Source organism: Calonectris borealis, chromosome 30 (genome assembly GCF_964195595.1).
Source record: "Calonectris borealis chromosome 30, bCalBor7.hap1.2, whole genome shotgun sequence".
NCBI classification, from domain to species: domain Eukaryota; kingdom Metazoa; phylum Chordata; class Aves; order Procellariiformes; family Procellariidae; genus Calonectris; species Calonectris borealis.
Genome location: NC_134341.1, coordinates 2005681 through 2020302, shown reverse-complemented (window position 1 = coordinate 2020302; position 14622 = coordinate 2005681). Strand labels below are relative to the sequence as shown.

General features: G+C 55.5%; 2 protein-coding genes across 9 annotated transcripts in view; both read right to left on the bottom strand.

The window, feature by feature from the left end:
• The window catches only part of LOC142073706 (cyclic AMP-dependent transcription factor ATF-7), a 66226-nt gene extending 55841 nt beyond the window's left edge, over positions 1 to 10385 (bottom strand). For 4 of the 8 annotated variants that reach the window (XM_075133793.1, XM_075133794.1, XM_075133791.1 and 1 more), the window contains exon 1: positions 8810 to 9462. The gene's annotated coding sequence lies outside the window, so the exon portion shown is untranslated. Of the gene's footprint in view, positions 1 to 8809; positions 9465 to 10281 lie in introns of those variants that run through there. The other 4 variants (XM_075133792.1, XM_075133796.1, XM_075133801.1 and 1 more) reach the window with 4 other exon arrangements.
• Positions 10386 to 11017: 632 nt separating this feature from the next.
• ATP5MC2 (ATP synthase membrane subunit c locus 2) lies at positions 11018 to 13372 on the bottom strand. Its single transcript, XM_075133827.1, has 5 exons — positions 13273 to 13372; positions 12342 to 12415; positions 11740 to 11817; positions 11374 to 11534; positions 11018 to 11287 (listed from the first exon to the last, which is right to left on the bottom strand). The coding sequence occupies exons 2-5, from the start codon at positions 12378 to 12380 to the stop codon at positions 11173 to 11175; spliced, it is 393 nt and encodes a 130-aa protein (XP_074989928.1). The 5' UTR covers positions 12381 to 12415; positions 13273 to 13372; the 3' UTR covers positions 11018 to 11172.
• Positions 13373 to 14622: the final 1250 nt, after the last annotated feature.

The window sequence follows — 14622 nt, the reverse complement described above, 5'->3', positions numbered from 1 at the left end:
GCGAAAGATTTTAAGTTTTACAGGGAGAGGCCACCACCGAGCTTAGTGAAAATGCACAGGCTGCTGTTAGTCCTAGGCTTTGACTTTAAAGTTATTTTGGGGTGTGAGGGAAGGAGTGAGAATGTTTGCTTTGTAACGGAAAAGCTACAACAGAGCTTAAAATTGTCATCTGGGAAAGAAGGCCAAAAGCCGATGCTATAAAATCTGCTTTAGAGGCATAACACCCTTATGCTTTATAAGCTTGATAAAGCAAACCCAACTGTATAAACTGGAATATTGGCAAGGAACTTGCTTGAAGTAAATCTCCAACAGACATACAGTATTTAACAAGTCATTACGAGTTAACCTACAGCGCAGGGTGAAAGCAAAGTCCAACCACTTACCATCTGACCGTACCTTTCTGAGTGTTCAGCGCTGCTCTCAAGCTTGTAGAGGATCCCCTATCCGCAAGAGCATCCCCAAATAGCTGGGACACCATCACCTCGATAGCATCAAAGATGCACTACACCCTCGCTTCTCACTTGCAAGTGCCTTAAAACAGCCCTGGAGCTTCACCACCTCAGCAAGCTGCAGTTGCTGCTATCAGAAGAACAACCTTTCCTACCAGGCACGACATTTGGCCCTAAAGTGACTTAAAAAGCAGCTCTCCTCAGCTCCCACAGGAGCAAATTAACAGCCCGGTTGCAAAGAGTATTTCCACGTGCTTTGGGAAAAGGGTCAAACCTTACATGAAGCAACAGCCACGGATGAGAGTCGCTCTCTTCCTCTCAGTGCGTGAGCGATGGGATAGGGAGGCATTGTCAGCGTCCCGTCAAACGTAAAACAAACTCCAGCGAAAGGAATAACACGGGCCCCAAACCAGTGCATCAGCCATGAGAGACTTAGCTGAGACCAGAAAAGCTTTTCCCCTGCAGTTAGAGCCACAAACCCCCTTGGCTGAGAGCTCCCGGCTGGAAGGCTTTTCCCAGCACAGCTTCCACCAGTCCTCCCAGCTACACAACTTACACTGTTTATAACCCTCATATAAACAGTAATGAGTTTACCGTTACCATAACAAAAAGTGTAATTTGTTAACGTTGCCTCCACATTAGGGTCTGGCAGGATAAAAACCATTATAGAAGCTCCATTGTCCAAGAGCCTCCTGATCAGATCTGGCCTGGCCTCCGACTTCGGAGCAAGGTGTTAGAGAAAGTCTGGTGTCATCTTGGTGCGGCTGGGCCCCAGCCGAGCCACGGGGCTGCCCACGCATCACAGGCAGCAAAAAGGGAAGGATATTGGGTTTTTTTAATCTATGCAGAACACCACGGTGAAAAAAACAAGTGAGACCAACCGCAAGAAACTCCAGTGATCTGGAACCGTCTGCAGGAGGTCCTTCTGCTCTCTAACATCGAGCTGAGGGACACCAGTGTGCAGATGCCTTGTGAGCACTTCTGGGTTCGGCGTTTTCGAGGTGCGAGGAGGTCAGATTTCATTGCAGTAACAGCACGCATCCTCCTGCTCCTCCTATCACGGTCAGATTCCTGAGAGAGAAGTAGCTGCTGCTCTTCAAATACCTACTTTAACTAATCCTTGCCAAACATCACCGAAGCAGCCGTAGCTTGGCAAAACATGCTTTAATGCAGGCAAGGTTTCTCTAGTTAGGTGCCAAGTATCAGATTTCTAATATGAAAAGGCATCTGTCCAAAGGGTTTCAAAGCCTTTGATGAACATGAGACAAAATCCAACGTAAACCAGCAAGTCAGCAACTTCCCCAGGCAAGAAGATGGAGAAAGACCATCTCTAAATCATCATCCAATTACTCATATGCCAAAGTTGTGCTTCCACTCCCAATTTCTGGAGGAAAGATGGACTCTATGGGATGTCCCTAAGGTATTTACACAAAGACACAAGGGAGAGTCCGAACTGCAAGACCCCGACAGCAGACAGAGCAGGACTCACTGGCAGCACCTAGACAGGGTATTTGATGGGAGCACCTAGCCAGCTCCCATCAAATACAGCATCCCGCCCCAACACCGCAACGAGCAGCAAGGCCCCAGGCATGGTTTATCAACAACTGGTTGCTTCTCCAAAATGGGAGGAACTTCATGGAAGTCCCCGAGCCTCTCCACTGAGGTCAGACAAGCTTCCACTTAGTTCCCACCGTTGCTGTCACCTCCAAGATCAGAGCAGACACCGCATCTTTGGCTAGACCCAGAGGCACATCTGTCACCAGGAGCGAGGTAACAACCTAAGCGTGAACCCAGAGCGACAACAGGCGAGAGCACACTTGTATCCAACTCTAGCCAAAGCAACACGGCACAAACCTTCCCCGCAATCTCAAGCAAAAAGCTTTTCTTTCCTCCTTCACGCCACAATCTGCAGCCCGCAGAAAAAGAGGCTCTAAGCAGAGATCACCAGATAGGAAATTTTTCTGGCATTGCTTCCAACAGGCTCGAATTTGTAGCACGACGGCACACTGAGTAAACAGACACTCGGAAAGGCAGACTCCAAGACGCACGCAGGCAGCCTCCGGATCTTGGCACTACAGCTCTCGGGTCGCCTTGCGCTTCTTCATTAGCGGTGATACATCTTCAGCTATATACGTCTTCACAGCAGGGACAACATATTGCAAGAGATCTACTACAGGAGAGAGAAATAATTCAAGTTTAAGAAAGGGAGGAAAAACCTAAGAGACCCACTGTTTCTTACTGAGTAGAGATAATTACAAGAAAGCCATGACAAGCCTTAGAGAATGCATTATTTTACCTAGGAAATGCCTAAGTGACCTAGAAACTGGAGTCCCATTTCCTGAAATTATTTAGCCGCTTAAGAGCCCTTGTTTCAATGAAAGTGAGAAAAAAAGCTGCTGAAAATGGGACGTAAGAGCCCAAGTCAAGCTTGAACATTATTTTCCCCACAATGGTGTGTGAATAGTTTTAAAGGAAGATCAAAGTCAAGGCTGCACGGAGTTAAGAACAGGAAAACCTCTTATGTAAGCGACTACCTATGGATAAAACTCTTGTCAATGAATTAAAATAACTGAAATAGCACCAGCGGGACAGGGGACAGAAAGGCACGACGCTCTTGTATGTACGCGTGGTCATAAAGTAAAAATATTTTGTCCCACCTGTTATTATTTACATCACATGTGGGCATTTTTATTTATTTAGCATTCAAAGGCACACACATTTTACGGCATCATTATTTGATATGCAAGCCCTAAAATCAGAGGGGAGCAAGAAATATTCCAAATATAAGCAACGTCTAGAAATCCGGTACATTATTGTGAGTTGTTTAACTAGAACTGCATTCCGCCTTTGGAATGATTGCGTTTTAGCGGTGAACAAAGCAATGATTTCCTATATATAGTTTACATAATTCAAAACATGAAATCTTACATAGATGAAGGTACAGCGTCCTAAACGTGGATTATACAAACGGGTGCTCTATATGCCTTAAAAATAGAGAGCTTTCCAAAAACAAAGGAAAGGCAGCGTGGGGCAGAAAGGCGAAAAAACATCCACACGAAGAACAGCGCGCATCCCTCAGGAAGTTTCTCACCACCTCCACCAGAAAACGTACTTGCTCATTAAAACGCTGCCAACACGCTCAGGATTATGTTAAAAGAAAATCACGTTTCGTCATGTTTGCTTTGCACATGGTTCAGAGTGAGGATCTGGACGATGAGCAACGCTTGCTCTTATATAAACTCTCCAGGTTTGTAACAGCGCACTCTGCCATATAAAGACTTCTAATCCGATTAAGGTTGTAGATAAACTTCCTCAGCCCCGTTTTCACACAGTAAACCTACCCCGCGCTGCGGGATGCTCGGCTAAGTCTCTGCCTTCACATTTTCGGGACCCAACGGTTAATCCCAGGAGACCTGGCACCCAGCTGCTGTCACCCCTGGTGACAATCTGCCTTTGGATCTCATCTCCCTCTGCTGCTCCTCCTCCGGCTCTATTTTACCAACACTTAAGAAAAAATAAGGGAATATTCCTACCGCAGGAACAGCGGAAGAATGGCCCGTGAATGGCTGCCGAGCCTACCTTCAGATCCTGCTGCAATGAGAACAGCACGAGGTAGAAGAAAATTTTACTTTTCACTGCAAGGAGATTAATTGGCAAAGCTTTCCCTCCCCACACACGACCTACTTCAACTTCACCAGCGGCAGTTCAACCTCACTTCCAGAACTTCTAAGGATTTCCAGCACCTTCAGCCGTGGACACGACCAGCTGTACCTCTAGAAACAAGTCTATTTTAAACGCCGGCTGTTTTAAATAATTGCAGGCATCAACTGCTTAGCGATTTGAAGATTTGTTCCCTTCATCTCACCAGACTCAGCACCAACAAGAGCTTTTTGGCAGAAAACCCAAAAGCCATGTTCTGCTCCAAGTCTGGTTTACTCACTTTGGAAGCAGTTAAAGGGTATAAGACAGCTCGGTACGGTTAGTTACACAGGTATAAATACACTCATTTGGGCATTGCTTATTCCCTAGCACTGCCAAGTCCAGGTCTAGCCAAGTCCTTAATACGCTGAAGTCTGTGAAAGACTGCTTTTTTATTATTCTTATTTTAAATAGTAACAATGGTATTCAGAACGAGGTCTCTGCCAGCCAGGGCTGAAAACATTCTCCATAAGCACAAAAAAAGAAAGCTGTGCAAGAGCCCTGCTCACAGCAGCACGGCAAGCGTGGCAGCGCATCCCCAAAAGGCAGGGAAGTGGTGAACTTTGCAGCTTTACACACTTTTGAACTCCAGGCACAACATGCGTTTCACGCTAAAGGGGTTCAAACATCTTTTTTCGGGGAGAAGGGGAGGAAAACGTCTTCGTACAGCTTCTCTTTTAGGATTTATTTGGTAGCCGTGCCTCACAAAGAGCGCTCAGAAGCGAGGCTAGCTCTGCAGAGCGTGCACAGAGAAATACCCCCAGTGGGTAGCACGGCCCGTAGCTGGCAGAGAAGCTTTGTTTATTCATGAACCAGCTTGCAACGGCTGGCACCGCGTCTCCACCGCCGCTTTATTCTCTCGCGCAAGGGTGGGACAGCAGAGCGGCATTCCAGACCGCTGCAGGCTCTCCGCGGGCTGGCTCGCTCCTGCGACGAGAGCGGCAGCGCCGTTCGCAATCCCGGCGCTGCTCCCCATGAGCCAAACTCCTTGCTTTCGTCGGGAAACTTCAATAAACGGCTGCTGTCGCCTGGGAGCTCAGCTCTGCGCTTGTCCCGATGCAGGACAGCAGCCCCTGCTCACGTACAGCAGCAAAAGGAAGACGCGGAGGTAGGAAAATTCACGCCGGCCAGCTCAGCCTCTCACCGCCACCCCAGCAAAGCGTGCAAAGAGCTTAGAAGAAAGAGCAATCCCAAAATCCCGCTCCACTAAATAATTAGCCAACATTAAAATAAGGTTTAGCCTCGATGAAACCACATTGTGTTGGAGTTGGTTAAGGCACTGAATTTATCATGTTTCAAAAACAAATGTCAAACTTTGGCATGCATTAAAATACAGCGTGTGCTATATAAAGGCTACTGTACGGCTGACTTCTGTGTCAGCACGTGCCCTACCAGGTGTATTGGGAGATGGGAAAAAAAGAAGCAAGAACCTCTTGGAAGATTATGAAATTAACTCCAGAGAAGCAATTAAGCCAAACTCCCAACAAGCCAAGACTAATTGCAGCAAAACACATTGTAAATATCAGCTCTACAGAGGGAGAACAAACCCGAGTGCACGAATATCAACAAGCAGCTTGGAGAGGAACCTCTGTGGATACCACCACCTCCAAGGGCTGTAAATTAGGAAATCCTGGTGTCCTCCAACGCGCGTGCTCTCCACCGCCCCGTCTTGCAGCTTACCCGCCTGCATGCGCATCCTTGGGAGGAGGGCTGAGGCCACAGACGCAGCTTGGCCAGCTTCAAACTCCTGCTCCCGCTGCTTCTGCCGGCAGAGCAAGGCTGCGCGCAGGTTAAGCCTTAACTTTTCGGATCTGGGCAAAGCGACTCAAAGAAGCGGAGAAGGAGCAGAATTAAGAGATTCGCTGAGGACTTCAAGTGACACAATGTAGGAATTTGTCAGTCAGACAAAAAGATGTGACACACTGTGATGTGAAGGCTGATCATTATGCGGCTGATTAAAACCTCAGTTTTATATTTAAAAGGAAGCGAGGCTATAAATGTGCTTTTGATTTAGTCTCTATAGGCAGCTTCCTACGCACCTCTACACCAAACAAACCATTTCTAGCTCCCCAGGGAAACCCAGGCCCCTTGCTTACATCGCTGCTCAGCCTACACTACTCAGCATCCACCCATTGTATTACAAGTTCCTTGAAACCAAAACCAAGAAACAGGATTACATTAAAAGGGGGAAAAAAAAAAAATAATAATGAAGTTACAGGAAGCAACAGGTCCTCAATCCTGAAGGTCTGTTATAAAAAAATATTTTCTCCCAGCACTGGAAAGCCCTCTCAAAATGCATGGCAGTTGGGTGCTAAATGACTAGGGGAAGAACAGTTTTGGAAATCTGGCCTCAATTCTCAGTGCTAGGAACGTAAAAATAAAAGAAGAAAAAGAAAAAAAAAGGCCCCCAAGAAAGTCAGAAGGATAAATAAAACCAAACAGAACGTGAAAAAGCATCACATGTGATGCAGCAGAAAATGAGTCCAAAACAAAATCCAACCCAGAGATCCTCTACTAACACATGCTGCAAAAAACAACACGTGCACCACGAGGCCTGCCAGAAGCTGAGCGTATTTTACTAAGCCATTTTAAAAATGTTTCCACCACAAAGAGGCAGCGACCGGCTCTGGGCGAGGATGTGTCCTGGTTGCCCTGCTCCCCGCTGCGCACCCTCAGAAGAGCTCCAGTTCCTGCCGGCTGCCTCATCAGGTGAAACCGGTGGACCTCGCAAGCAGGCTCCTGCGTGTTCAAGGAGGACGGAAGGAGGATTCGGTTTCTTCTCCACAACCATCCTCTCACACCTATCCACTCGCGCTTCCTCTCTCAAAACTTCCCCACCTTTCAAAACGGGTGAGGGAAATTTCCTGCCTGCCCCATGCCACGTCCACAAACCGACTTTTAGCCACCCCGAAAACGTCCTCCCCAGTCAGCGTCTCCTCCAGTCGGGCTCCGAGGGGTTTCGGAAGAGGTGGGAATAAAGACATTAATGAGAAGTTTGATTTTTTTAAGCCACGTCCTTTTATTTTTGCCATCTTCCTACACGGCATATCTATGCAATCACCATCATAGTCGTGCCACACGGATTGTACGGCGCTTCCAAGTTAGCTCGGACTAACAACAGTCCCATCGACCAGCTTAAAAAGGGTAACAACACTTCCAACCTACCCAGGTGGGCTGAGTGTCAACAGCAAGTTCATTTTCACCTGACACCTTGGTAAATCACACAGAGGGAAAAAAAAAAATCAGAGCATTAAATATATACGGTGGGAAATGCTGAAGACGACTAGAAAATAAGGAACCTCGAGAAAACAAATATGAGCAAGAATAAGAAGAAATTAACGTTAGAAATACCCTTCAACAGGAGAAAGTTAAGTTAGAGTGAAAGACAAATTGCAAGGGGAAGGTTTAACATATTCACAAAGTTTGGGTAAAACTTTCCCTTCTTATAATCTGAGCAGACAGAGAGCGAGGAGGGAAAGTCCCGATCTCCAGCACTCTGATGCAAACCACGTTCAACTCCAAGCTATTCGGTATCAGAAGGATATTGGCAAATTGGAAGGCATTCAGGAAAATATAGTTAAGCAGCTGGAGGGATTGATTTACAAGGAAAGATTAAAATAACGAGACGCCTAGTTTGGCTAAGCGGTAAGTAAGGTGGACATGATAATTTTTTACAGTTAGTTGTCAGGCAAGTGCCAAAAGGGAGAGGAAGTGTTTAACATACTACAGTTAGGTATAACCAAAGGATTGGCACGCAATTAAGGAAATTCATGGCTGCATTAAAGTTCTCAAAGCAGTGAGGTCTATCGGACACTAAAACAGTCTCCCACTTCTCAATTCCCAACCAACTTCTAGGATCAGAAATAAAACATTCTTCTGAGAAAAGACCATGCCGGCCGCAGGTAATCGTTACAAACCTCGCAGGTCGATTGCCGACTAGCTGCTTCCACCAGCCGAACCCTCTCCTTTTTTGTTTGTTTGTTTTTAACACTAAGAGCAAACAAGCACTCCAGCACTCTCCAGCCACAAAGTGATTACAGTTGGCAACCGTAATTACCCCGCTCATGTCACAGAAGGTGAATATGATCTCTCGCTTTAAGGAAACAAGGAGCAAGGATGTTAACCCTACTCGTTTTCCAAACGGGAATCTGGCTGTTGAATCCACCTCCCACAAACTTCTCCTCCACATTCAAGCAGTGAAGTTATTCTTAGTCTCTGCTGAGAAAACCCCAATCCAAAAAAACCGTCCAACAAAGCCAGTGGTTCAGAACTGCTGCTGAATTCCTCTCCAGAAATGACTGCATTTTAGTGACAACTATTTTTAAAGCAGTTTGCAAAGAACTAGACAACCTCTTCCGACCGTGCCCTTCAACACTGCTGGCAGAAGAAAGTCCCTGCCCAACAAGCACTGCAGTGAGGCAAAATAAATTGGGAAGTCCGCCGAAGTGTTAACGACACTTTTATGTTGTCCTCCTGAACGTTAAATTGAAATGTTGTCTTTAGAGGGACCTGAGCAGGGAAAAAAGTGATAACTTCGTACAGAAAGATAACGATGGGACTCAGTGAAGAGGAGGCAACAAAGAAAGAGGCAGAAAGAGCAAGACGGGGAAAGCTGAGCAAGAACAAGGAGTTTTTGTTGTCACACACATTTCACCTCACACCTGAACCAGCCGATCTCTTTTCCTTAGTAAGGCTGAGGGACTCCATACCAACGCTTCTGGCAGTAGGAACAAACCAGCTTTGAGACGTGCCCGGGTCGTGCTTGCAAAGTCAGAGCTACTGAGAGGCAACAGATTTGACAGCACCAGCAGCAGGTGAGCAAGAGCACAGTGAAACCTCACCGCTTCACCAAGCTCTCAGAAGTTTGAGCTCTCAAAGTCCCCGAATGAGAATTAACCACCGTTTCAGACTTCGGAAGAAACTACTTAATTCTCTTATTTCTGCTGATTGCATGTCTTCCTTTACTCAGTGCTGTGGGAGTCACTGATCCCCCTGGGACTGCATGGGGTGGGATGGGGCTGAGAGCCCCCCACCTCCCAACACCCTGCAGACCCACAGCCACTCACCAGCCTACACCCTGTTCCCCCTGTGGGCACCTACAACCTCTCCACATCCCTTCTACATCTGCTGGCCACAGGGAGCCCCCCACACGTAGCTCTGGATCCTCCCCAGCTGCCCCAAAAGAGTCACAAGCCACCACACTGAGCACAAACCCCTCTTCCTCCAGAGGGGGACAGAGTCCCAATTAAAGGGGTTACCCCAGCACCTGCATCTCAGGGGTCCCCCCCCCGGGATCCCCTCTAACCCCTGAGGTCCCCATATCTGCCATCCCCCATGACACCCCATATCTCTTCAGGGTCCCCCAGGACCTGCACGCCGAAGGGTCTTCCATATCTACCACCTCCAAAGACAACCCCCTCAATATCTCATCTTCTAAAGTTCCCCCACCCCTCAATTTCCCCCATCCACAATCCCTCAAGACTCCCCAATACCTCTCCAGGGTTCACCCCCCAGAATCCCACTACAAGACACCCCTCCCTTTAAAGTCCCCCATATTTGCAAACCCCCAAAACCCCCTCAAGACACCCACCCCTCCATGCCCCCCTATTTGCAATCCCTCAAGCCCCCCTCAAGGCCCCCACCCCAGAGGCCCCCCAGACTCCAACCCCTCGTGCCCCCCCCATACTCCTGACGCCCCGTATGCCGCTGACTTCCCCACACCTCCACCCCTAGCCCCCCAAACCCCCCGTTTCCCCGGGTTTCCCCCACGCCGGGGCCCCCCTGGCCTCCGGGCTCCCCCCCTCAGGCACCGCCCGGGCCCCTCGCTGCCTCCAGCAGCCCCGCCCACCTGGGGAGGGGCTTGCTCCATCGCGGCGCCCCCTAAGCCACCATTGGCCGCGCCGCCCGCCACTCCGGGCCTTACGGCGAGCCGATTGGCCGGAGGGCGCCGTCAATCAGCGAAGGGGCAGGGACGGCAGAGAAGCTGCCTCACGAAAACTCGGGGAGAGTTGTGGGGGGAGGGGCCGGCCGGGGCTCCCCGCGGCCCCCCCGGGGGCTGCCCCGCCGCCTCTCTCGCCGCCTCCCCCGCCCGGGGCGGCCCCGCGGGCCGCCGAGCCCGGGCGCCGCCGGTTACCTGAGGGAGGGCCGGGCCGGGCCGCGCCGCCGCCGGGGCCTCGCGCTGGCTGCCTCTCGCGCTGGGGCTCCCGCCTCCCCTCCGCGAGCCCCCCCCGCCACCCCGCTCCCCACGCGCGAGACTCTCGCGAGACCCGAGGGGAGGTAACGGCGCCGGGGCCAATGGGGGGCTTCGGAGGCGGGGTCTCACTGCGGAGGGGCGGGGCTGACCACGCCTCCTCGGGGGTGGCCAGCGAGAGGGAGGCCTCCGGGGGGACAGAGAGGCCTCCCGGGGGGCCCTCCATTCTGCGGGGACAACGAGACGGGGACACCCCGACACCGGGACACCCCGACACCGGGACACGCCTGACACCCGCACCCCAACACCCAGGAACACCCCAAACCCCAGCTCCTGGTCCTGGGGCTGCCAGGCGGCTGGTCCCGGTTGAGGTGTCCCCAAGGGGGGTGATGTCCCCGGGCAGGGACAAGATGGAGGTGTCAGCCCGGGCTGCAGTCCCGAGGGCTCCCGGCTGTCCCCAGGGATCAACGATGTCCCCGTCCCCTCGGGGACGTGGCTGAGGGCTCAGGGTGGCAGCAGGGCTCAGCCCCAGGCACCTGGTGTCCCCTCTGGGGACGCTGCCACCTCCCCAGGGGGGGTAAAGCGAGCCCAGGGCAGCGCGGTCCCCTCCGTGCCCCAGTGCCAGCCACGGGCAAGTGACACAGGACGGGGCCACCAAGGAGACCCGAGGAGCCGAGACCCCGTTATCAAACCGTCTTTATTCCCCTCCTGCCCGTGGCGGCGTCGGGGGTCTCCCCCGCCCCCCAGCCAGCAGTCACGGCTGGGCGCGGGACCGGGCGCAGCGGGGTGCCGGCTTCGTCACCGTCACCGGCTTCGTTACCGTCACCGGCTCCATCACATGGCAAAGAGGATGAGGAAGGCCACCATGAGGCAGAAGAGCCCCATAGCCTCGGAGAGGGCAAAGCCCAAGATGGCGTAGGAGAAAAGCTGCTGTTTAAGCGAGGGGTTCCTGCGGGGAGAGGAGAGGCCGGTCAGCGGGGGCGCAGCCGCCCCCCGAGCCCCCCATTTCCACCCCCCCCGGTGTCCCCCCCTGACCTGGCATAGCCGATGATGAGGCTGCCGAAGACGGTGCCGATGCCGGCGCCGGAGCCGGCCACCCCCACGGTGGCAGCGCCGGCGCCGATGAACTTGGCGGCGGTGTCGATGTCCCGGTGGGCCGCGCTCGTCTGGATGGCTCGGTGGGCGCCCGGCCGCGCCTGGGGGACGGGAGGGTGGGTGGGGGAACCTCACCCGGCCCCCCCCCCCCAGGCCTCAGTTTCCCCCTAACGAGTTCCCCGCAGCCTCTCGGGGAGCCCCAGAGCGGGCAGGGGGCACAGTCTCCTCCCTACGCCCCTCCCAGGGCCGGTGCTCAGCACCCCCCGGCCCCCGCCGTGTCCCCCCAGTCCGCGTTGGGCGCCTTACCTGCTCCGTCCGGGCCTCGGGGCTGCTCAGCACAGAGGCCGAGAGGGGCTGGCACAGCACCCGCGAGCTCCTCCTCACCTGCAAAGCACGGCCACCCTCAGATTTTGGGGGGGATGTCCCACCCCGCGCTCCCCCAGAGCAGCGAAATTCCACCCTGGGGTCCCCTGAAGCCACCGCTGCCACCTCTGGTAGCCCCCAAACCGGCCCCGTGAGCCGGCAGCACCCAAACGGCAGAGCCTGTCCCGGCACCCGCCACCGAAGCGGAGCTCCTTGGGCACCCCGTGGCCGCAGGCGTCGGCGTACGGATCCTGCGTGCCGCCGGGGCCGGCACCCAGCCAAAGGCGCTTCGCTCCCAGCGCCGTTATCCGCCTCCACGTGGGTAATTAATAACCATCAAGGGACGGCAAACGATCTTTAACCAGAGCGGCTGGGCGCTCGGGGCTCCGCTCACCTCCAGTGCGGCTCAGGGTGGCTCTAAAACTGCAAAAATGTCCCCAAACCTCTCCCCGTGTCCCCGAGGGGGGTGACGCGTTACCCCCCCCCGCCACCCTCGTCCCGCAGAGGGGACACGGAGGGCGAAGGAGGGGTTTGTCACTACTCACTAGCGCGGGAGCGGAGACAAACTTTGCACAGGCGTACATGGCGAGGGACGGCGGGCCACAGGCGTGGGACACGGCTGGAAGAGACACACAGAGACGGGGACGTGAGGAGCCGCAGCACGTGGGATCCGGCCTCACGGATACGGGGTGGTGGTCCCCGGGGGACAGGCAGGGGACTTGGGGACACACAGGAGGTCTGAGCCATGCGGGAATGGCGGGGGGAGGATATGTCTTTGTCACCCAGGTGACAGCTCCTGGCTGAGCGCCAGCATGGTGACAGTTTGGGGCTCAGGAATTTTGGGATCCTGGAGTTGCTCCAGCGCAGAGTCCTGGGGGGAGGGGGTTTCACCCACCCGGGGGGGCAGTAGGACAGAGAACAGGGCAGCTCGGGGGGGGGGGGGGGGGTCACAGCCTGGGGACCCCCAGCCCTGGTGGGGGGCTGGAGGGGACAGAGCGTGGAGGGCGAGACCCCAGCGTGGAGGGAGGTCACCCCAAAAGGCAGCGTGAGGGGATGTCGCCCCAAAACAGTGGGGGGGTCACCCCAAAACTCAGTGTCTGTGTGTGTGGGTCACCCCACATCTCAGTGTGTCTGTGGGGGGTCACCCCAAAACTCAGTGGGGGGGGGTCACCCCAAAACTCAGTGTGTGTGGGGGAGGTCACCCCAAAACTCGGGGGGGGGGTGCCCCAACCCCAACCAGCTCCTTGAGGTCGGGGGGGGGGGATCGCTCGTCCCTGTCCCCACCCAAAGTGGTGGTGGGGGGGTCTCTATTCGCCGTCCCCTACCCCCCGAGGGGGGCCTCCCCCCCCCCCCCGCGATCCCTCTCCCACTCCCCCACCCTAAGGCGGTCTCTCTCCCCCTTCCCTTGCCCCCACCGAGGGGGTCTCTCCCCCCCCGGGGGTGCCTCCCCTCACGCCCCGGCCCGCCGCCGCTCACCTGGCCTACCGGCGGCGGGCAGGTCGCGGAGGCACCGAGTGCGCAGGCGCACCCGGAAGCACCGCCCGGAAACACCACTGAGAGGCAACGGGTGCCGCCGCCCAGAGCGCCGCCCGCCCCCGCGGCGCCGCCTGCGGGCCGGGAGGCGGCGGGGCCCGGGGGCTGCGCGACCTCCGCGGGGAGGTGGGGCGTAGCGGGGGCGGGGCCGCGGGGAGGGGCGGGGTCTGGAAGGAGGGGGCGGGACCGCGCACCGCGCCCCCTGGCGGCCAACGGGGCGTGTGTGTGTGCGTGGGGGTGTACGGGGCGCGGGGGGGGGGGCACGTGTGTGTGCACGTGTGTGTGCAAGGAGTGCGCACGTGTGGGAGGCCAGGGGGGTGGCGTGTCACCCCAGGGTGCGGGGGGACCCCCAGGGTGCGGGGGGACAATGTCACCCCAGGGTGCTAGGGACACTGTGTCACCCCCGGGTGCGGGGGGACCCCCAAGGGTGCGGGGGGGACGGTGGCACCCCAGGGTGCTGCGGCCCCCCAGGATGCAGGGGGGGCTGTGTCACCCCAGGGTGTTGGAGGACTGGGACACCCCAGGGTGCGGGGGGACGCCCCAGAGTGCGGGGGGGCAATGTCACCCCAGGGTGCTGGGGGACCCCCAGGATGCAGGGGGGACAATGTCACCCCAGGGTGCTGGGGACACTGTGTCATCCCAGGGTGCTGGGGGACCCCCAAGGTATGGGGGAGACAGTGTCATCCCAGGATGCTGGGGGCCCCCCGGGGTGCAGGGAGGACAGTGTCACCCCAGGGTGCTGGGGGACTGGGACACCCCAGGGTGCTGGGAGCTCCCCAGGGTGCGGGGGGTCTGTGTCACCCCATGGTGCTGGGGACACTGTGTCACCCCAGGGTACTGGGAGCTTCCCAGGGTGTGGGGGAGACAGTGTCACCCCAGGGTGCTGGGGGACTGGGACACCCAGGGTGCTGGGGTCCCCCCATGGTACAGGGGGGACTGTGTCACTCCATGGTGCTGGGGACACTGTGTCACCCCATGGTGCTAGGGCCCCCCCTTCGTGCAGGGGGGACAGTGTCACCCCAGGGTACTGGGAGCTTCCCAGGGTGTGGGGGAGACAGTGTCACCCCAGGGTGCTGGGGGACTGGGACACCCAGGGTGCTGGGGGCCCCCCATGGTACAGGGGGGACTGTGTCACTCCATGGTGCTGGGGACACTGTGTCACCCCATGGTGCTAGGGCCCCCCCTTCGTGCAGGGGGGACAGTGTCACCCCAGGGTACTGGGAGCTTCCCAGGGTGTGGGGGAGACAGTGTCACCCCAGGGTGCTGGGGGACTGGGACACCCAGGGTGCTGGG

Excerpts from the sequence above, each read along its gene's own strand:
- ATP5MC2 (XM_075133827.1), bottom strand. The coding sequence starts at position 12,380 with ATGTACGCCTGTGCAAAGTTTGTCTCCGCTCCCGCGCTA. Across the intron at positions 11,818-12,341 it reads TTGTCTCCGCTCCCGCGCTA|GTGAGGAGGAGCTCGCGGGT; the intron begins GTGAGTAGTGAC and ends CGTGCTTTGCAG. Across the intron at positions 11,535-11,739 it reads CCGAGGCCCGGACGGAGCAG|GCGCGGCCGGGCGCCCACCG; the intron begins GTAAGGCGCCCA and ends CCCGTCCCCCAG.